General features: G+C 32.1%; 1 protein-coding gene across 3 annotated transcripts in view; it reads right to left on the bottom strand.

Annotated features, from left to right (window-relative positions):
* The window catches only part of rk (G-protein coupled receptor rickets), a 144,749-nt gene that overhangs the window by 17,202 nt on the left and 103,646 nt on the right, over nt 1–23,901 (bottom strand). For 2 of the 3 annotated variants that reach the window (XM_074137957.1, XM_074137955.1), the window contains exons 2-20: nt 21,581–21,814; nt 19,638–19,709; nt 15,453–15,524; nt 15,248–15,319; nt 15,024–15,167; nt 13,321–13,392; nt 13,165–13,236; nt 12,916–12,984; nt 12,497–12,640; nt 12,282–12,422; nt 12,140–12,205; nt 10,523–10,666; nt 10,322–10,393; nt 8,142–8,434; nt 6,457–6,633; nt 5,273–5,467; nt 3,488–4,488; nt 2,362–2,579; nt 1,870–2,078 (exon numbers count right to left, since the gene is read on the bottom strand). In XM_074137957.1, coding sequence (XP_073994058.1) covers nt 1,870–2,078; nt 2,362–2,579; nt 3,488–4,488; nt 5,273–5,467; nt 6,457–6,633; nt 8,142–8,434; nt 10,322–10,393; nt 10,523–10,666; nt 12,140–12,205; nt 12,282–12,422; nt 12,497–12,640; nt 12,916–12,984; nt 13,165–13,236; nt 13,321–13,392; nt 15,024–15,167; nt 15,248–15,319; nt 15,453–15,524; nt 19,638–19,709; nt 21,581–21,750 — 3,403 coding nt within the window. In that variant the 5' untranslated portion in view covers nt 21,751–21,814. Of the gene's footprint in view, nt 1–1,785; nt 2,079–2,361; nt 2,580–3,487; nt 4,489–5,272; nt 5,468–6,456; nt 6,634–8,141; nt 8,435–10,321; nt 10,394–10,522; nt 10,667–12,139; nt 12,206–12,281; nt 12,423–12,496; nt 12,641–12,915; nt 12,985–13,164; nt 13,237–13,320; nt 13,393–15,023; nt 15,168–15,247; nt 15,320–15,452; nt 15,525–19,637; nt 19,710–21,580; nt 21,815–23,901 lie in introns of all 3 variants that reach the window. The other variant, XM_074137956.1, reaches the window with a different exon arrangement.

Here is a 23,901-nt window from a genome sequence, read left to right as displayed (position 1 = left end):
AATACTGCAAGGTCTGGAACCTGAAAATAAATATGAAAAAATCCAACATTATGGTTTTCAGAAACGGAGGTCGACCCGCTAAAAATGAAAAGTGGTATTTGGATGGATGTAGAATAGAAACGGTAAATAGCTACAAATACTTAGGATTAACCTTAACGCCAACTCTTTCTTACAAAAAACATTTCCAGGAAAGACTATCCAAGGCTAAAGCCGGTCTAAACTCGGTCTGGGGTCTCTTCATTGGTAATAACCGAATTCCGTTTTCTTCTAAAGTTAAACTTTTTTATTCAGTTTCAAGAGCCATAATATGTTACAGCGCGCAAACCTGGGGATATAAGCAATTTGGAGAATTAAGTAGATTTCAGTGTTTTTTCATAAAAAAATTGTTTCATTTACCTTCTTACACACCAGCCTATTTAATTTTTTTAGAATCAAAGATTACTTCACCTTATGCTTACACACTGCAACTGCATCTAAATTATATACTTAAAACTATGAAATACCCCGATCATAGATACCCTAAGTTAGTCACTCAAGAAATTATACTCTGGTTTAAGGAATTAAATAGTATTATCTCTAACTGTGAATTGGAAATAAGTTTTAATTTAAATAACATAGATTTGTGGTCTTCTCACATAAAACTTATTCAATCTGCGTTAGTTCGTTCTTTCAGGCAGGATTGTATTTTAAGAGCGTTAAGCTCGCCATCAGGGAGAATTTATAAAGAATTAAATTTTGAAATTAATTACATGAACGATGAATTGCCAATACATTATATCAGTTGGGTAATTAGGGCCAGGGGGGAGTTGATATACCTAAATTACAGCTTACTTAGGGAGCCATCCAGGCATCAGTGTTCGTTGTGCAGTATGTCAGTGATTGAAAATTTGCACCATTTTATTGCGGTATGTCCCTGTCTCATAGAATTCAGACTAAAGTATTTTAATAAGAATACTCTATCAAAAGAAGAGTTGATCTCATATTTAAATGGATTAGGAGGGTGGTTACCGCTAATCAGATATTGCAGCGAAGCCTGGAAATATAGATTCAGTTTAATATTAGAATTTAATTACTGATTGCACTTTTAATTTTATATGTTTCCAAAGTTACTCAGGGTTTTATTTACTGCTGGTAGTTTATTTTTTATTTCTATTTATTTATTTATTTATTTTATTTTTTATTTTTATTATTAATATTATTACTATTTTTTACATAATGAAGCTTCAGTTTATTTACTTATTTTTCTCTTTTACTATTATATTATATTAAGGGGGAAGACATTACTTAAGTTATGTAGCACAAACTCCGCTGATGGTCAGGGACCAAGCGTAGTCTTTGTTAATTTTTGTTTATATACATGTATAGAATACTTTTTTTTGTAAAATAAAGGCATTATCTATCTATCTATCTATCTACATGGTATAGTGTAATATTGAGAACTGTGTTCATAGTAAAAGTCAAGAAAATGAAGCTATTTTTATAGCTACGAGTATGCTCGTATGTATAGTTTAGCTCTACCAATGAGCAGAAATAAGACATGTTTGTATTAAACTATTTATATTGCAATATTTAATATTACAATAGCGATAAAAAAAAAAAAGAATGTAATTTTGTAAACCAAAGTTGGACTGCAAGACGTCCGAAACGTTTCAGATGTAAGAAAGCAGGTACATTGTGGATATAAATAAAGAGATTTACTGAATTATTTTAAATTATCCTGTGAGTAAAATAAGGAAAGATAGTGTACAATCCGTAATTAATGAATAAGGTAATTAAAAAACATACGGCAGGTTTTATGAAACTAAACTTGATGGTTAATTAATGCAGTCCTTGCTTCCTTGGGCGAAGAAGTTTGTTCTGCATTAGTACCTGGTTCAGGACCCGTGTGTAGGATGGCATAGCAAGCTGATGCACTTTCCTCATCCATTTGCATACTGGACTCAGCAGCCGAAGGAATTGTTGTTAAAAAGCGTACAGTTAGCCGTGCTGGCGATCCTGGCGGTCCTTCAGTTTCATCCACAACTGCACTCTGACGAGTTAAACGTGGCTTTGGACGAATATCTGATGAATTACTTGACCTAAAACCGATAAATAGTTTGATTTAAATAGTAGTAACTATTGCTTATTATACAAGTTAAACTAATTGGGTTGAATCAGACACTGTTACTGTTCTCACTCTTACTGTTCCAAAAGGAAGCATATTGATTCTTGCGGATTTTTGAAATTGTATTTTGCTCTTTTGCTAATTATATTCGCTCAAACCAGATATTTTAATAAATCATATTAAATAAATAAATATTGAAATTAACGTATTTATTATGAAATTATTAAATTATAACTATCTGTAGAAATTGAACAAACCTGGAAACTCTAGACATCGTTGTACTGTTAGTTGTAGCTGATCCAGATGAATCGTTTCTTGAACTGGAGAGATTTGAATCTTGTGAAGTTTTCCTAGTTACAATCCAGGATGATGCTCGCTTTTTAGGATCCAATAGACGCATTGGAATACCACAGTGATAATGATTCTGACGCCAAGAATCTGATCTGGACGAACTGAAGTTTTCACTTGAAGATACCTGATAAGAGAGTTAATTAAATATATATATGGGTCTGGCAACAGATAACCTTTGTTGAGTTTTTCAAGAAGAGGTGAGAATTGCCTTTATTTATTTATTTTTGTTTTCCGGCGCATCGACAGCTTGGTCATTAGCGCCGAATTGCCCTTATTATGAGGCTGAGAATTTCAAGGAAAAGTCAACGTAAAGCTTTTACCAGACTTTCAGGTCTACATTTTTTCTTGGTTTTGGGCGTTTCCGGAGCTATTTTGGTTGATGATTAGATTTTTTTTGAGGTGCGGAGGTAGTTGAACGGCGTTATACAAAGTTAGCTTACTGCGCGGCCAAAGTCGTGCTACAAATCCCTACAAAACTCGCCCAAAAAATTGCTTCATCTAGGACGAGAGGCCATTGGATGACTTTACGTTCTCATATTGACCTTTCAGTCAGAGGATGTTACTTAGAATTAGGGTTTGTCAGTTTGTCAGATAGAGAAAAGAATAGTACATGCAATAGTACATTTATACAAATTATATGAACAGTTTATGTATTCGTAATACGGAGAAGAATAATGATGTACATATTTCACTTCTTATTACATTTTCCTATATTAACTTTCACGAGGAAGTGTAGTTTCAACAAGAATATTTATCGGAAAATATAATAGTTTTTCTATTGAATTGTTTCTTTAAATTACTGTTTGAATAATATACTACAAAAAAGTATGTTTTTTATCTCACTCAGAGTCAGTGGCTTGAAGGACTAAGTTAAGGAAAATTAATGTTTTCATGATATCTCAGAAGCATCAGGACTCCCTAATACTCATTTATTCATTGAGACGCGCTGGTGACAGCGGCTATCCTCCACAGACTCTACCTTAATTCAATCAAAGTGCGCCCGCCAAATGCACAAATAACCAAGATACTCACAGAAGAAGCTCGTTTATGCTGTTTTTGTTGTATTTCCGCTATCTGATAAGCATACTGGTCGGATCTGGTCCTGTGACGGCTGTTGGATTCTCTGTTCATGCAACTGGACAGCCAGTACAGTTTTGTGGCCACCCATCTCTTCGGAGTCCTCTTCGAACTAGAATCGCCTAACAGTTTGGTATTGCAACTGCAAGGTTGATGCCCCTGATCTCTCGAACTTCTATCCATTAGACTGTTGGTATTTGCCGGGGTTTGTCGATTTGAAAAATTAGAACTATGTCTACATCTTCCAATACCTCGCGTAACACGTGACTCTTCAATAGCTTTACATATTAACACACAGTCCTTTTTGAATTGTTTAGTCAATATAGCATATAAAAAAGGATTACAACAAGAATTTAAGGGAAGTACAAAAACCGTAAATACTTTTGCTTGTTCCAAGCTGACGAGTTGTAAACCAAATGCAGCAGTTAATGAAAAAAAAGCTATCGGTGACCAGCAAAGAAAATCTGTAAATACAAGCAATGCCATTCTTTTGGCTATTCGGGAATCATTTGAATTCCAAGCTTGCGATCCACGTATCGCACAATACATTTTTAAATAGCAACCCATCAGTATTAAAAATGCAACACCGTTTATAAACATCAAAAATACAACGTAAGTTAGGCTCCAAGTAGTACTGGTTTCAAATGGAAGACATGTAGCAAATTTACGATAATCTGAAACGCCAAGTAAGGGTAATGTTGCCATTATGGTAGCAAATGACCAACCACATAGCATTATATAGCCTGCATGTTTCAGTGATAATCGTTTATTTAAATGCATTGCATGGGTTATAGCATAATTGCGTTCCAGTGTAATGACGGCCAACGTGTAGACAGATAGTTCTGAACTAAGAACTCCAAGAAATCCGGCCAATTGACACCCTGCTGACATTTGCCATGGGATCGCATACATTTCAAATTCTCCTAGTGTAGAAGCATCAACTACTGCAAGCATTCCTGTAACATAAATGTTCAACAAAAATCAAATCTGAAACCTGTGTAAGACAATGTCATTTAGTCTTAAATCAATAAGGATTTTTACACTCTAAGCTCCCTTCGATTATTATTTCAATTCATTAATAAAGCGATTAAAATATTTATATTGATAATTACTTCCTCAAATTACCAAATTTTTACGAAATTAAAAATTAGAAAAATTATTTACTTGAAACAGTTTTTATTTAATGGGAAGAGTGTTTACTTTCAGTCCCGGTAATTTGTTCGCTCTCAATTCAATTGAGATATTCAACTCTATTCGCAGGCCTATCAATTCGCAGGATCTCTATCAATTCGAAGTCTAAATTGTGACTCGTTTTAATCTTCAAACATGCAGAAAATCTACTTTTGCACATTTTTTTTTTACATTTGTACTCAAAATTGAACTTTACAATCTAAAGTTTAACTAATAATTTTGAGCTAAAAATTGAGTTTACCTATATTTAAATTTACAACCAAAACTTTTTCTTTATTCAAATATTAGTCTTAATGATGAGCCTCAATTAAAAAAAAAAAAAAAAAAACAAATTAACGAATATAATTGGCTCACCGGTTAACTTCTAAAGCCTACCTTGAAGAAGGCAATGAGTTCCCGAAATGGTGGCAAAAAATTTATATTTTCTGTTTGTTTCTCGAGATCTTTGGATTTATAATTTGTTATAAATTAATAAGATTATGTGGTCAATAAATTTTAGTGATCTAAAATGAACTAAAAATACACACAAACAGGTTAATGTTACCAAACCTAAGTAAACTCCCATGAAGAAATCAGCTGCAGCAAGATTACATACTAGAAACCTTGGCACATCGATTTTACTTCGAGAGAATATTAGAACAAAGACTACAGTGCCATTGCCCAGCATTGCTAATAGGAACACTATCCAGACACCACATCTTAATGTCCACCAGTCGAAAAGATCAACACAAGGTAGGAATGGACCTGAAATGAAAGTTATATTTCAAAAATTAAAAATTAGAGCGTAACACTTCTACCATAATCTACTTATGACTTCTACTATAATCTTCTTATTTATAAATTACCTTCAAAACAGAATACTTAATATGTTATAAATTACCTTCAAAACAGAATACTTAATATGTTATAAATTACCTTCAAAACAGAATACTTAATATGTTATAAATGAGTTTGAAATTATAAGTTTCCATAAATGAAATGAAATTTTTGAAGCAAAAAGAACGACCTGTTTTTTTTGTTATTTTTTTTCATGGAAACCACTTTTTTGAGTCAGGGTAACCAGTAATATGTATTTCCGATGGAAAATCTAAATACATGTATAAAATGAAAATGAGGGCGAAAACAACATTTGCTCTTAACAGAAAATATCAGTAGTTGCACAAGCTGTGTGCAACTATTAGGTTTAATCATACCCACCGCCAAACTAGATTATATTGTAGTAAAAACTATTAACTCACATTTATACTTTATAGGGAGTAATATGACATCAAAAATATTCCCTTGAAACTTAATTCTAAAATGTAGCCGACTTCTATATTTATACATCCCTTCCAGAAGCTTTATTGGGTTTACAACTTAACAACTCTTGTAGTTCTCTTAAAGAAATTTTGGCTTCAACTGACTGTTATTAACACAGTGTCCTTGAAACACAATGTATTTGACTGTCCAAATTAACACAGTGCATAAAAATTGGAGTAATTGGTGGCGAAGAGAAGAGCGTTCAGTTGCCACAACCATACCCTGTAAATATTCTTATTTTGCGGAAGAAATTGATTAAATAAATAATATGTCAACTCTTACCCTTGAATCAATTAATTAGCCCTACTGAAATAACGCCCTCGAGCTTATATAAAACTGGATAACGTCACAGATACTGTTCATCGTAACATGACGTATGAAGAAACACTGATCCAGAGGAAGCCAAAATACAACTTTCAGGTTGCTCTACGAACCTGGTGTGGGAAGGCACTGAATTTTAGCTGGTGGAGGATCTGTCTGCTTGTTGTTGTACTCCTGTTCTTCAAAGTATTCTTCTACATAAGCTGGTAAATTGCCGGGATAAGTAAAATCTGTTCCAAAATTATCCCACAACTGATTTATTTGTGTGCCGAATTTTTTGCTTAAATTTTCTAAAAAAAGAAAAATTTATATAAAATTGATTGTAATAGATATTAACTATTAATAAATAATAGAGTGTGCACAAAAATGTTCATTTATATTTACATTACTACAGAAAGAAAGGAGTGCTACTGCTGAAACTAAACGGTTTCTGAGGAAAATCAAAGAAAAAGTTGTCCTTGATCAGCGTGCTGCCTATCAAAAATTAAATTTCAATATTATGACCTTAGAAAGAAATCAGGTATAGGGGCCATCATGTATGTGGCTTTATTAAGGTAATAGTCGGATCATGATTAAACGGCACTTCCGATAGTTACAAAAGTATGAAGGAGTAATTCATTTTAATTCTAGAAACTACTGTCAACCAGTATAAATCAATGGCTCGGCCACTCGATCGCAAAGGAGTTTTTGTTCCAGCCTGCTGAAGTTCGGTCACACACATACATCATGCGATGAACTAATATATAAGCAGTTAATAACAAAGGGTTATTATTTTTTATCATTGTCATAAATGGATTGAGAACTAATGTTGGGTGGTGGAGCTATCTTGTTTTTACTATTTAAATTTTATATTATAAAAAATTAGTCTGTTTTATTGCCATTTCATCGTTTAATTCAAAAATAACAATTTAAGGCTAGTTAACATTCAAAACATAGCTTATATTTTCTTTGAGTGGTATACAGCAGTTTTCGAGTTTTGCATTAATGCCGATACCATTTCTCAGGGATGTACGAGTATGAAGATGAGTTAGGTAACAACTATGCTTCTACATGTTCCACGTAACAATTCGTTTAATGAAAAAACGAATACCGAGTGGATTTTAATATAGTGGCAGTTTTCTAAATTATGCTTAGCTTGTGCCTAAGTCAATTCGTGAAGCCTCTTGGAACAATTTCAGAAGATAATTGAACGTAATTTTGCTTGAAACCGACTCCACAATTATGATCTGAGTTTCCACATCTGTCATTGCAGATCTATCTGAACCTATCTTTCTTTCCAAGCTCATATATTATATATGAATTATATATATTAGATATATTCTTGAATTTTTAAACAACGTTTAGTATTTCGTTCATTTAGCACCTCTCCCACTTCTATTTCACCAATTTTCCCAGCAGAAAACCTTTTAGAATAATTAAAGTTCCGTGTGTCTTATCAATTATTACCAAACAAAAGAAAGATAATACAAGACTGAACATAAATGTGAATTATGTTTAAAGAACATTTTATGAAAGATAAATATCAAAATAATATCATTCACAGCTAGGTTCTAGCAAATAAACTTGAGTCCAGAGGTGAATAAAAATATAATAAATTTTGAAAACGAATCATTTCACCATAAACTTTACACAAGCGTTAGCTGTGAAAAAGTGGTGTAGTTTTAAACAAAAAGGTTTTCTTTGTAGTGAATTATTATTTTCCTTAATTTTTATTAATAATAAAATAAAAAACATTACTGAATAACGGACTTTTTTGTTTGTTTGTTACACTCCAATATAAGATCAAAAAAAGACTTACGCAATTGTGGCCATATATCTGTAAGGCTGGAATTCCATAAGCTCATATCAAATTCATTATCTGTGGGGAATAGTACTGATTCGTGAACAGGTGTCCTCGGTGGGGGTTCTACAGGAATTAACGGCAGGAATGCACAACAGTGGTATGCGTATGAAAGTACTAAACTTTGTACCCTAGGGAACTTGTCCGGCGAAGGAAATGATCGCAGTTTTGGATTATTAAACGTTTTCAGATGGAGTAGTCTATCCAGGCCATCAGTTGGAAGAGTAGGAAATATGTTGTTGCCCAAGTTTCTGAAATCAAATATGAACATTATAAAGTATTTCAAGATTTTAAAAATAAAATTTTGATGTTGCAAGTTGAACAAGTAAAAGGCGTGATGTGAAACATCATACTAATTCCTCTCTTTACGATTTAATATTGCCACAATTACATGCACCATATCTGCATTACAGTCAATAATTAATCTGAGTCTGTGATCAAGATCAGCATACGGAATAAGCTAAAAGTTTATATTTGATACATGGTTCAGTATACCACCAGTACAAGGGTATACAAAAATTAAATTTTAAACAAAATCTATACAGCTTAAGTGCCACTTTACGAAATCAATCAGATAGTTTATAAAAATTTTAACTAAAACAGCTAAAAACTATTTCATTTCTACTTCATATATTCCTTACACACGTACATATATCTACATCGTTTATTTAAAACAGTCATCCAGGAAAATTTAATTTAGATAGTTCTAAGTGGTGAAAAAAAATGGAGATTACACATCCGTCTAAAGCAGGGGTGCCCAACCCGCGGCACTCCTTGAATAATTTTATGACCTAATTTTACAAAATTTGTTTATTAACTCCAAATGGAACTTGTTGACTTACAATGTAATAATGAACTAAAACACATTTTGGAAACATGAGAATCAAACATAGATTTTTATAAACAAAACAAAAAGGTTTTGTAAAGTACTTACGCCACAAAATAAAAAATTTCTAATTTAAGATAGCTGGAAAAAGTTATGAGTGCTCTTGCATCTACGTTCACATGCAAATCATTATTTTTTTCTAAAATGAAATTTACTAAACATAAAGTTGCACTGCAAACTTTCCGAAAATATGTACATTCATAGAACACATCTATCTCTTCAATTGTGTACAATTGCTTTCTAGCTGTATATACAAAGAAGATATAAGGTGATAAAGTTTGGGAGCTTAACATTTCCTTCATATTTCAAATCGCTGTATCTCCTGTCTTATTAGTGTAATTTTAGCGAAAATACGGAAAATTATAATACTCATCAACCTTTTCTATTCTATTGGGCACAATTACAGCTTTCTAACTCAATTTTTGAAGGTGATAAATTTTGGGAGCTAACATTTTCTTCATATTTCGAATTGCTATATCTCTTGAGTATCGAAAATAGATTTTTGAACACCTATGTCACAAAAGAAAAATTTTATAATTTGAGAAATCTGGCACAAAAAGTTGTGAGCGCTTTCGTATCTACTTTTTCTTGCGAATCGTTTTTTTGAAAATGAAATTTATCTATCGTAAATCACGCTCGAACTTAACGGATGAAAACCTGTAACATCAACTACATACGTTGTGCAAATATGCGCATTGAGATCGACCTGCAAGAGATAATTGAAAGAGTTGAGAAACAAATATCTCGCTAATTAAATAAATTCAATTATTTTATAAGTAGTAAATAAGATCACACTAATAATACTAAAAGTAACAGTTAATAATAAACAAAAATAACTATTATTTAATACACGCATTAACTTAGTTGATTTTGGATGAGTTAATGAATATGCTTTGTGTAGATTTACATTTGTATATTTTTCACTATTGATTAATTTAATAAAAATTAAATTATCTTTGTAAATACAATTTTTTTACTTTAATATAAATATTAGAATACATAAAATTCCTGAAATGGGTATATTTTATACTAAATACAGTACATTTATCAATCTTTTTATCACTTAAATAAAGTAATTTTTTTTTATCTCTCAGTTTTCTAAACTGTTTTTAATAAAAGTGTGCTTCAAATTCCATGTAACGTTTAAACTTTAAAGTCTCCTTAAGAAATCAAATCAATTTGGAAAGCAATTCAAAATTCAAAACTGCTACCCTAAAGAGTAAAAATTGAACTTTAGTAAAATGCTACTCACAAATCTTCTAACTGATTGAAATGCGTAAACGCTTCTGAATGAACATCACTTATTGTGTTGCTTTCAAGATCTCTGTAAGTTTATAAAAGAAATTGTTTTGAAACAAGGTTAAAAGAATACGAGTTAAATTAAGCACAAAATTAAGCAAAATTTAATTTATGAAAAGGGACTTGTAGTCATAATATTAAAATGTTTACTTACAAAACTTGCAATTTAGACAGACCATAGAAAGCGTCTCGAGGTATTTTAGTAATTTCATTTTTAGACAGTAGTAAATCATGCATTAAATTCAGTCCTTGAAACAGTTTTCCTTCTAATGATTTGATTTTGTTCCCAGCTAGATCTCTAAATGAATTGTAAAACAAAAGAAAAGTATAATTGAATTATTTAATCGAGAATGTATTATTTTTACGAGTACGATATGGCCATAGATTGCTCAATTATGGCACTTTTACAAGTATAGTGGACGATAGTAGACTATCTACTTTTTAGGGAATCCCTGCTAGTTTATCAAAGTTTTACAGAGAAATATCATGATAAATGGATCTCGAATAATTAATTTATCCAACTGTGGTGGACTCACTACTCGGGTGCACTGGAAGTTTATTGGGAAGTTAGAATACTGAGATGGTGAAAAAATGCAAATATTGATCAAACTCTGGCAAACAGCTACCTTTTTATGCTGATACAAGTTTTTTTTTTCCTTCGCTTGTAATGTTTTAAAAATTGAGGAAAATGTAATTTAATTGTATCAACTTATTCAAGCAACTAGAAGGATATCTTGCATTTCTTACTATTCAAGACTAACACATGAACAACCTAAAACGCTGGCCCCACCAGAATTCAACCAATATACATATAGTAAGAACCTGCAAAAATACGTATGTAGTTAAGTAGTTTTGTTGATGCGAGTAACTATTTAACTATTTGTGTATAGCGTACACAAAGGCAAACTCCAGCTTAACGCTACATTTACCAATCTTTGGATCCAGGTCACTTTAGAAATGAGCAGCTAAACTACTGCTTCACAAGGCAATCCGTTGAAGTGCAAATAGATTGGGTGAAATGCAGAATTTTTTTTTTACCTTAAATATTTTTAAAGTGTCAAAAGATTTTAAAAATGATTACTCTATATGGTGCAAGTGTCGTAAAAGGAATATCCGAGATTCTATTGCTAGTATTGCAGAATCTCAGAAGGTAAGTATTAATAAATGCAAAGTGATAACATTCACAACATTTTCTGACATGTTTCTTTATTCTTATGTTTCAGAGGGCTTTGAAAAGTCATGAGTCAATGTTGTTAAAGAACCGGGAGTTTTCTTTTACGCTGCACTCTCCATCGATGTGCATTTTCACACATACAATAATTAGTAAAGCCTCTAAGATGTTGAGATTTCTTAATGAAAAGTTTTCAAACTTCTATAACGATGATTCCCATAGGATTCTGTATATAAGGCTGATGAAATTCACTATTCCAACCTGGTATATCCTAGCTACTCAATTCCGTAAATAGAACTTAGAAAGAACTCAAAAAAACTTTATTACATAAATCACTTTTTAAAAAGAAATATTCTAAACTCAATAGATTTTAGTAAATTGTCAAACCAATTAAATTTAAATCCTAATAATTCTAGTAGATTTCTCGCGTACATCCCTTAAAGCTATTATTTTACATAATAATTTTCATATTCCTACTTCTAATTTCACGAATTTTGTCAATTTTTTTAATTTTGTTAAAATCGCTAGCTACAATATTTAGCATTCCAAAATTTGAAAGAACAATTTTTAATAATTTACTAAATCAATAAATTTACTTACAAAACTCTCAAATCCTTACATCCGGACAAGTCTGGTACTTGCTTCAAATTATTCAGTTTCATATCGCTGCAAAAATATATATATTCTTTATTGCACGTCATGATAATAATTAAAATACTTACTAAAATATTGCCAAACTTACAGACTCTTTATTTTAGGACAAGTGATGCAGAGGGTTTTAGGAACTGAATGTAAACTTGCCCTGTCAATTCTTAATATTTCCAGGGCGGAAGTTCCGTTAAGGCTAGGAAATTCCGTCAACTCCCTTGCATCGGACAAAATTCTGTCATAGAAATAATAAAAATTTAGAATAAAAAAGATCTATTAAAAGATACATGTTTCCAAAATTGGTCTTACAATTTTCTTAACTTGGGTAAAAATGAAAAAGCATGTGGATCAACACCAATTAGTGGGTTTCCTTTGAGTTCCAGATGTGAGAGGCCCTGAGCAGTTTGTAGAACTCCACTTGGTATGTACTTTATCCGGTTTCCTGAGAGAGATCTGTAAAACAATTTACTAAATTATAATTCGCACAATTTCTTATAACGAGATGGAAAGAAGTATGCTTCAAAAATAAAGGTGTAGGAAATGAAGTTACAAGTTTGTGGCTAAGATTTTTGATTCTTTCTACATCTTTATAAAGTCACGTGCGACCGACCTCTGCTTCTCTAACATGAACTTGAGTAGTCAATAAACTTAAAATACATTTTCAGATTTACTTACAACTTCCTTTAAAATAGGATAGAAACAATTTTTGATGTTAAAAGTTCACTTACAATTCCTGAAGAGCTGTCAGTTTGGTGAGGGCTATGGGTATGTGAGTAAGCAAATTATCGTCCAGTTCTCTGTGAAAAAATAAACAAAAATAAACCGATAAATGCGTAATAAAATACGTGCAAAAATATGTACTAACTAAAAAGTGTAAAGTTACAGGCTTGAAACTTTCTTAGTTTCCTTGCAATTAAAAAAAAATAAATCAAATACTACTACTACTACTACTAATAATAATAATAATAATAACTTACAACACCCTCAGTGAAGTTAAATTGGAGAAAGCATCGTCATGGATCACTGATATTTGATTTCTTTTCAAATATCTGGAAATAAAATGAACTTATTTTTCCAGTTTTTCAAACGATTTAAAATTTTAAATCAAAAGAATATAAAACAAAATTACTCACAAAATAACCAAATAACGTAGCGGCGTAAATGCATTCACGGGTAATTCACTTAACAGATTACTCCCTAAATTTCTGAAATGATATTTCATTAATGCCGAATAATATAAATTTTCGAAATAAATTTGAATATTATGTAGGTTCTAAAAAAATTAATCTAATAATTTTTTACCATCTAAATAAGTGGTTAGTAAAAAAAACATGCTCAGTTTGACAACAGATTCTGTTGTGCTTTGCCACACTGCACTAGAAGAGCATCAACGGTCAAAAAGATCCCTGAGGTCGTCACTTTCGCAAGAAGATCGCTTCGAAACGCGTTAAATTAGAATGTTCCTTGGTGTGTAAGCTTAGTGTTAAGACTGACCTCTTGGCTATTTAGCATGGTGGTTGCCTCCTTGTATCTCGCAACGCGTGGAAATTAACTAATGGCTAAATAGTCGATGCGCCAGAGAAAAATAACAGACAAAAAAAACCACGAGAGGTCTGGAAAAAAATCCTTGACTAGGCCAGGGACCTTTGTGCTTTAGCGCCGGTGATAGATTAATTTAGGGCTCATCAACATCTGGGGTACATTTTTCATTACTGTACCTCTATAAGAGGTCTCTGGAAGGAAAACAAAACTTACGGAAGACAGCTGGACTCAAACCAGGATCTCCAAGTCCTCAATCCAGTAATCTACCACTCAGCTAATTTATTTCTTATTATTATCATTATAACGATTTTGACAATGTATAAACATAAATAAATATAAATTAAATTAAAAATCAAAAAGTATATTTTTTAAGAGCCACTACATTTACCAGAACGGATAGTTAATAAAATAATTTAGGGTATATCTTACATATATGGTAAAATCTGTGATTATTAATAATTCGTTCGATCAATCTTAAATTATAAAAATCACAAATCTTTTAAATATATGCAGTACCTTCTGACTACTTGCGATTAAGAATGCAGCTAAAATATCTGCATTATATTATATTTACATCCATAGAAGATTTAACTTAAGATTATTAATCTTAATTTAATTAATAATTCAACTATACTATAAAAGCGCCACGGTAGCCGAGCGAGAAGTAGCCTTGGATTTTATTTAATGGTTAACAAAAAGAATTCATTAAAAAATATGTTTGCTAATCGCCTCCGTTCACGACACCTAATTTGGTATTTATATGTAAAGCCTGCCTGGAAAAATAGACGTTACTTTAATTTTATTAAGATTTAACTTCCAGTTTTTATTTCTTAAAATTTCTTCTATTACTACCACCAATAATAATAAGGCGTACACTTGAGACTATTTCTCTCTTCCATGTGCAATGCCAGCCTTCGGGCACAAATATCACTTGTCCATACTGACTTTAGTGGCTGTTAGGTAGAGAACAATCTGACAACACCACTGCATGTATTCGAAACCTCCAGCGTACTTTTCCTTGTCATTATTATTACTTTTTTAAAAATGAATAGGCAACATTGCGCCCAGATTTTTTTTTGTTTTCAGTGTACTTCCAGGCTTAGGCCTTCAGTGTTTTGAAGTTTAGGTACAGAACATTGAGCAGTAGCGTAGGCTGGTTAGGGAGAAAAAAGTGTGTAAAAGCTTGAAGCTGCTGCATTAGTCCTAGACCTCCGTGTTCTGAGCCAACGAACCTCATCTAAGTTAATCCCTTCGCTCCCTTTATTTCATTTTTATGTATTATAAAATAACTTACAGTGCTTCAAGTGATGATAGGTACTCAAATGCTTCCGTTGGTACTTCAGTTAATTTATTTGAATCTAATCTTAAATTTCTAAGTTCGCTCATATTATACAAATGGTTAGTTGGAATTTCCCTTATTTCGTTCTGATCTAGTTGCCTGAGAAGCAAGAATTATTAGTTAATTTTGTTCATGATTATATGTGCATAGTTTGGAAATATAGAACTTAATCTACTTACAATGAAGTTAGGTGTTTTAAAGGACGAAAAGTTTCCCAGGGGATCTCATAAAGTCCACAGTTTTGTAAATTTCTGAAATTCACAACGATGTAACATTAATAAATCATTTATTTCCTACTTATTATGATAAAATGTTTCAATTGTAAATTCTTAATTAACTTCTTAAAAGTACATTTAAAAGTAAATAAATAAAGTTTAAACTTACAATCTTTTTAACTTTAGGTTATTTGTAAATGTATTTGGATCAATTTTCTGCAACTGATTTTCGCCCAAAATGCTGAAATATAAATTGGAGATTATGTTAAGAAAACAAAATTGTGGAGTGAAAACGCACATGATTTTATCTTATTAATATGAACGTTATTATTTTAAATTGGAATACATAAACATCTATTTTGTAAAATAGATCTATACGATTGTAACGAGGAGGTATTTTAGAGAGGTGCCTAAAGTCCAATTCCTTCGAATTGTCCTCTAAAAATTCTATGAATCCTAAGGAAATCAGAAGTTTTTTGAAAAAAAAGAAAAGTTAAATACATGCGCAAAACATCATGGCTGAACACTCGAACTAATTTTTGATATTGATGTTCATAATAATCATAATTAGAATTAGGTCTCTAAGCCTAAGCGCTTCCAAACTCCTATTAAAAAATGAAAACCTCCTAAGCACCCTTTTCCAAAAACCACATTCCAGCCTTCCTGTAATATCGTAAGGTTCCAATCATTTCGTGGTTTGTGAACACTTTCCTCATGAAAATACTAAACTCAGAACTAATAGGCTTCTATGATGGCCATCCAAGAGTGCTCAGTAAGCAAAACTTAGCCTTTGGGCTCCAGAACTTAAGGAGCAGGATGTGCTCACACTCATCTAACTATGAGTTAACTCTAATGCCGTCACTCTTTTCCAAGTTTGTATTTCTCTGTTTTAAAATTTTTTTCGTAGTGGCAACCGCTGTTTGCTCAGGATTACAAAACGATTGAGGATCTTAGAAGTTCAAAAACTTGGACTAAAATCGCTTTTCTAAACTGCATCTAGGGAGATTAATAAGCTACGCTAGAGAATATCAAGCTTGTTGAAAATCCATGTTTTATCTTTTAAAAGGTTTTTGTTGTTTTATCGGATGTTGCTAGAAAATATTTTATTATTAACTGTTCAGATGTGAACCTATATAGTTTTTTTATTTTTAATCATTTTGCGAAAAATAATTTTTGGTGTGTTTTGGGATATGAGGGTAATGGAGAAGAGTTCAAAAAGGGGCGGAAAGCCGAAGGGCTCCCTACGAGACAATTAGATCCACCGTCAAATGTTAGCCAGAAACTTCTTAGTGCAATCCTCACCAACATTGATTTAGTTTTACGAAAATTCGTTTCTGATAGAGAATTGTGTTTGTCCGAACTTTATGTGTTTTTCCATGCTCACAATTTATGGTTTTTATATCAGCGTTTAATCTGTATTATTTTTATTATTAATTTGTTATTAATATGGAAAAATCGACATCAGTCAATAATCTTTAGTGTAAATTATTTTATCATCAATCATTTTATTATAGTAATAAATGTTCTTAAGAAAAGTAAACTTATATAGGACATCGGAGAACGGGATATTGTAGTCCTTCATCAACACAAATTGTGGCCTTAAAATTTTAGAAGGTTATGCACCTCTGGTTAATTGAACTCGCTACCATGTAAACTCAAGTTTGATAAATACAATTCTTCTACCAAACAGTTATAGAAAACTTGTAATGAACCTAAAAACTGTTTCATTAAATATAATTGTTTTCTTTTCAATTCAAATTTTTAATTTAAGTCAGTTTGTTTGTTTCCCTATAAGCTTCATAAATATTTATGTAAGTTTGGAAGCTGGCAGGATAACTGCGGACAGCACGAGATAATTTTGCAACTAAAGGCGTTTCAAGAAAATGTTTCCTTTGGCTGTTTAACATTTTTTAAGCAGACGATTTTTTTTTTAAATTTATTTCCAATCTTGTAATATCCTGAGCCTTGTAAAATTACCCAAGCTATGTAGATGTACATTCCAGTTTGAAACGACTTAGTGCCTAGACTAACAAAACTAAGTTTGGGTCACTATAGTTTGCTTCCACTGAAACCTCTGCAATTAGGATATTTGCTTACTTAAAACGTGAATGTCTTTGGTTACCAAGCAACCCCAATCACTTAATTCCAGCTCCAAAACCAAATCCCCTAACTGCAACAACTTTCTTAAACCCCTTACTTTTAAACTTAAAGGCTAACGTTCAATTTTGAAAATTGTGTGAGATCGCAATGCTTCCTTTTACTCAGGAGTAAGAATTGCAATTCTTATTCAGAAATATATTCTTTAAAATCTAACTGAAGGTTAGTTTTTATTATTTTGAAATATGGGATTTTAACATTGCTTTAAATTTAACTTAATAATTTAGGTTGATGCAACCGTGAATTGCACTGACCTGGCACCTTATCTAACAGGAAGTGTATCAGAAGTGTATTTTACACTTCAAGAGAACTCTCAAAGTCAACTTCCCTGGAAAACGTTTTAAAAAAAAGAGATACAAAGAAATACGAGCTTAAATTATGTGATTAGTCTACAAAGCTTTAAGAATTATTATCATTATATCAATCTAAGTTCTATCTATGCATGGCTATTTAAGTCAATAAGTGCCAAAGACCTAACAGAAAGCAAATAATTGTTAAAAAAAATAGTACTTATTTAGTTTTTGTTTATTATTTATTTAATCGATAACCAGAAAAATGTGTACATTATGCAATAAAAACTCATAAATATAAATGCACCCATCGTAAACAATAATTACAATTAATGAACATAAACATGTATTATTCACATTTTTTTAAAAAGTACAATTAAGCGCTTTCCGCAAGAATATTTATGGCAGAAGGAGATTTAATTGGCTCATTTCTTTACCCTAGCATTCATTAATTGACATATTGTACTTCTTTCATAAGAGGAGTGAATTAATTGAGGCTGTTGAAGAAATCCCATTATTTCTTCTTAACATTTCGAAGCTAGTATCCTCTCCAATTAAATATAAAACAGTTAATTTTTTTTTTTTTTTGCCGTCATAGTTTACTCTTGACCGGCTTCGGAATTTTATCCATCGTTATGGGTTGATTCATCAGTTTAATAAAGTGAATTTAACTTCCATTTATGTTTTTGTTACATGCTACAATTGCAAGTGAGGGAAATTAGTGTACATTTATGTGTTCTGCACATTTTATGTACAGAACAATGTATGGAAATCATAAAATAGAGGTTGTAATTTGTAAGTTTAGGAAACTTCTAAGAGCGGAATTTAGTACATTGGCATAGCTGATGATGTTCTGGTAGCAGCAGATTCAAAGAAGATCTTCTAGTTCATGCAATAAACTTAAACATGCTGGTGGAAGAGTTGGCGCGAATGTTGAAGAAATGTTATTGCATCACAATTGGCGAAATTGAAAGAAGCTTCAAGTGAAAAATTGAGGGCAGTATCCTGGAGCAAGTGGAGAGTTTTAAATGTCTAGCTAAACCACCTAAACAAATTAGGAAGAATGAAAAATGAAGTAAAGGGAAAGGAATGAAGATAAAAGAAGATAAAGAAGGACTTGAGAGGAGGAAGTAAGTAAAGGATTGCAAGAGAGAGGAATAGAATAGAAGAAAAGTTTGACTATAACTACAAAGAATGGTAGAGAATCTGCAAGGTCTCTACAGTGTCCTAGACGATAGAAGAAGTAAGGATTTCAAGGGCTACTGAATTCGGACTGAAACACTGGATTAAAACAATGCATTTCTCTAAGAAGTGATTAATCATTAATTAAATATTCATACTGATCATGAATGGGCAACTAAGTAAAATTTAAAAAAGAACTAAATTGCAGAATACATGCAACATCTTAGTATGTATAACCAATTATACAAAAATCTTTCGGTGAAATATAAACACTTTTCTTATCCTTGTACCTTTTTATTTCAACTAACACAAGAATATCTTAAAAATAAGAGTATAAACTATGTATTGTAATGAAAAATTTCAAAAATTATTTCTGACATTTGGCCATCATATTTTGTATTTCGTTTTTTATATAAAACCCTGATTTCGATTCTACCTTTTTTCAGGAAAGTGTAAAATTATTTTTACGATTACAAAATTTGTAAAATCAAATAAACAATGATCTAGACGGAGAAAGAAAATAAAAAGATACAGTAAAATTCTTCCAACTATTTTCAATTTTTTTTTTTGGGGGGGGGGGGGGGAAATTATCAATTAAAAAAAACGTTCCCACTAAACCTTTACTATTGACACTTTCGGCAGACTTTGTGTTGAATATGGTTAACTTCAATTAATAACAATTGGAATCGAAATAGTAATTAGTATGCTAATACTAGAATACTAACAGTTCTTCAAGATCTGGTAGGTTGAAAAATGAAGACTGACTGATTCCAGTGATATTGTTGCTTGAGATATCTCTGGAAGAAGAAGAAGAAAAAAAAAATGCTAATAAGTTGTTAAATTATGGTTTGATCATTTTATTAATATGTAAATAAAATCTGTTCAGTGCATCAATCAGACACATACACATAGAAAAACGTAGTGTCTTTAAAAAAGGTTGATCAGATTCACTGAAGATGTTGCAGTCCACAAGTTTAATTTTTCGGAGTTAGCTGAGTAGCAATCTGCAGTATAGAAAACTCAGCAACATTTAATCTTTGCTAAAGATTTTGTTTTTTGGGCACGTACTGAATCTTATTAGCATCCCAGAGAGCTTTTCAGCAAAAGATAACAACAATTAACCTTTTCATGCTCGAAGCTCTCAGGTATACCTAAAATTGTTTACAGCCTACCTGGTTGTGGGATCTTTCTTAATGACTGTTTAAACATTTTTATATAAAATAATACTTAAAAAATTAGTTTAAATAAAAACTTATGTTTGCAGAATACTGGGCTGTGAATCAAACATTATTGCAGTATTAGATTTGCAAAATAAAAATTTGTAGTTTCTAAGCAATGAAATGTATTTATTTATTGCTATTGATTAATTAAGTGACAGTATAAAAATAATCGATATTGCGCTGCCTAAATCTCGAAATTTTAGCAATCTGGTTGACCAAGAGTCATAAAATTGAAAAAAGCAATGCAAGGATTATAATATTATTGCAAATTCGTTTTCAGGAAGAGCGAGGATTGGAAGTAAGAATTGCAGCTTTTGAAGCCTAGGAGCTATAGGAGCTATAGGAGCAAACTCTTGTGAAAATATAATTGACGTAAAAGACAACATTTGCAATTCTACATTGGACTTTGGATTGGAAAAATTGAGTGTGTTGTATGTTGCAATTACATGAAGCCCTACAGTTCAGTGCCGTATGCTCAGATAGGTTTTGTTCAAAATCAATCGTTCTCAAGTTCAGTTCAGAACGTTCCAACTAAACTTCGAGAGATTTTGAGAATTCAAAAGGATCTGAGTCTTCAAAAGGATTTGAGTCTTCAAAAGGATTTGAGTCTTCAAAAGGATTTGAGTCTTCAAAAGGATTTGAGTCTTCAAAAGGATTTGAGTCTTCAAAAGGATTTGAGTTTGTGAAAAACATTGCGGTGTCGTTGCGGTAAGTACTAAAATGTTAAGGTAAATGGCAATGTTAAGGATATGACCAAGGATACTACGTTAAGCCAACTTGAACTTTTATATAATGATTTGAGAGTAAGGATTAGAAGCTTAAGTATAGCAGCAGAGTTGTGTGATATGTGGAACTTAACGGCAACTGAGATCACGCCTTTGGTCGTCACTAGGAACGTCATAGTCTCAACTGAGCTCGAACGCTTCCACGGGGAGGGTTTCGCTTGAAAGAAAGTACATTCTAACTACGCAGAAGGCTGTTTTATGGAGAACAGCGCACACAGTAAGAAAGTTCCTTGACATTGAGTGAGCAGCAGTAAAAATATATCAGTTTATGGCATGGCAAAATCCTTTCAGATAGGTCTCCTTTTAGATAGGGTCTTCTTACACCTCGCCTTGCGAGAAAAAAGTAGGATAATAATAATGCCGCAAAGCACCGAATACCGTAAGAAAGTCAAGAATGACGTAGCCAAAGTGGTCTACCAAAACTGTATCGCCAGAAAGACCGGTAGGTGGGGACTGAGTCAACCAAAGAATGACTCTCTTTGCTGTTCTTTCTTTAATCAATTTCCATTTCAATTTCAAAACCCATTTCGCTCTCAATATAGATACCAGATATAATAAACTATGGCTTTCCAACAGACTGCTCATTTTGGTGAAGTTTACGCAGCGTTTGTATCGTTCAGCATGTTCTTTCGTAACAGCACAAGCAAAGTATGGAATACTTACAGTTTGGTGGTGTGAGGAGAGAGGTTGAGAGGAAGAGAGGTGAGGCCGGCCTTGATGCAGGTGACGAGAGCCAGCTGAGCGGAGCAGGAACAGCCGGCCGGACAATCCGGGGAGGCACCAGCCTCCAGCAGCAGCAGCAGCGCGGCTACGGTCACCTGGCTCACACCCATCGCCCCATCGCCAGAGTCGCTTCTGCCTCCATCCACCAGCCGCAGTCCGCACACCTCCTCACACCTGCAACAACCATAAGCAATCAATTCGAGTCAGAGCTCCAGACACTAATTGATACACATATCTTAAGCCAAGATATGTTATGATGGTAACTCACTTGCCCTACTGATCCAAGCCTACAAGAAATCTTGAGCCTTAACTTAGTAAACAATAGAAGGATTACTTTCGCGAAAACGGGTAGGAGTGAGTCGAAAACAAAGGTCTACTTTTCACGAGTTATCTTTTTTGACCCGAAGACTGTATTTATCACTAAAAACTTTGGGTTAATTTGTGAAGTTGAAGGGTGAGAAGTATTGAATGAACGTCTGCTTCATTGTTGAAAGAATACAAAATTTAAGACTTCGGAGACGTAATGTTAGAAATAGTTACGGTTATGAGAGACAATTTTACAATCAATAACGGAAAGAAGTAAATATAACACCATTCCCAATCTTACCATCATCCCCACTTTCAAAAAAATAAATATCAGCATAAAGCACATGTAGCGAAGCAGCTAATTCTCCAGTAGGAAACAAGATCACAAACACAACAGAATAATAAATTGTCTTTAATACGTTTATTTTGCTACCCAATAGTTTTGTTTTTTTTTTTCTTCTAGGCAATTACTAACACTTTAGCACCTTATATATTCTTTGTTGAGTGTTGGTCTAAAGGTTATGAGCGTGGCTTTGTGAGTGGGAGATTCCCAGATCGAATCCCGCGTATAGCTATTTTTTATTTGTTAGGAAAAATTGTTAAAAGTAAAGTATAGTTATTAAAGTATAGTATAGTTAAAGTATAGTATATATAGTCTCCGTATACGATTCCTAATTGGTACTTGGACGTTAAGCCCCCCCTCTAAAAAAATAGGCGATCAATTTACTTTTATTTACTAATTTAAAGTCATAATTCAAGTTAGCTCGGTACTTTTAATATTTATAATAGAATAAATTCTCCTGTTGTTAATTTATATTTTAGTCTTATTTACAGGCTTTTTCTTTATGAATAGACTGCTGATCATTCCTGGGTGCTCCTAGATAACTCATCTTAAATTCTTTAAATACCGGACCCTTAGCAAGCTTTTTCAAAACTTTTAAACTGCTTTCCTCCACTGCATTAAGGCTGAAAAGCACTCTCTTTAACATAATCAAATTTCTCACGCAATTTATTTCTAAAGATTTAGTACTAAAGTTTAGGTTTACAGAGATTGAATAGAATAGAATAGAATAAATTTATTTGTTTTTAGAGCTACACTCTTTACAAATGGGTCTGGTTATAATTTTTTTTTTTTTTTAGACAAAGTTAGAAAATAAAAGTAATCCTTGCAATAATTATAAAAGAAAATTTACATGACTGGAAAACTGAAAAAAAAAGAAGAAGAGGAAAACAGAAAGATAGATAAAAATACAATAATATTATAGAAAATAGGCTAAACCTAACATTCTCGATTTTAGATTTTGCACATTTTATTAAGTTTGACAGGGCAGAGTACGGAAATAACTGTATTGTTGAAGTAAGAATAATAATATAATGACAATAATAGTAGAAGCACGCATGTTATCATTAAGTTACTTATTACAATAATATTAGTTGTCGTATTTTTAAAGCTTCTAGTGCAAAATAATAAATGTCATTTAATTTTTCTTTAGAGTTAATTGTTAATAAGTTGTGTAAATTTGTAATATTAGGGAAATTTTTACTAATGTACTTACATAGATATCTTCTCCTAGGGTCATTATACATAGCGCATTCTATTAAAAAATGCATTAAATTCTCGGGTTTACAAGAATTACAAATCGGACACATTTCCGAACTGTTTAACTTGATACATTCATTATTAACATAAAAAGAAGGCGAATCAAAATTAGAAAGACGAATTTGTGAAACCAATCTATGCTTTTTAATGGAACATCTAGATACAAAGTAATCTTCACCACCCTTTAGAGAGCTAAAATGTCTAAATTCCTTATTATAATTTGAATGGATGACCCTGTCGATATCAGAGGACAACAAATGGTTATAGAATCGCTCGTCAATATTTTTTATTTCAATACTAGAAAGGCTGGAGTTTAATTCTAAAATATGTTCAAAACCAACAGGCAATAATTTGT

This window comes from Rhodnius prolixus, unplaced genomic scaffold (genome assembly GCF_049639745.1).
Source record: "Rhodnius prolixus isolate KJV_2025 unplaced genomic scaffold, Rpr scaffold_11, whole genome shotgun sequence".
Taxonomy (NCBI): Eukaryota; Metazoa; Arthropoda; class Insecta; order Hemiptera; family Reduviidae; genus Rhodnius; species Rhodnius prolixus.
The sequence above is the reverse complement of the archived record's forward strand: the minus strand, read 5'-3'. Positions and strand labels throughout refer to the sequence as shown.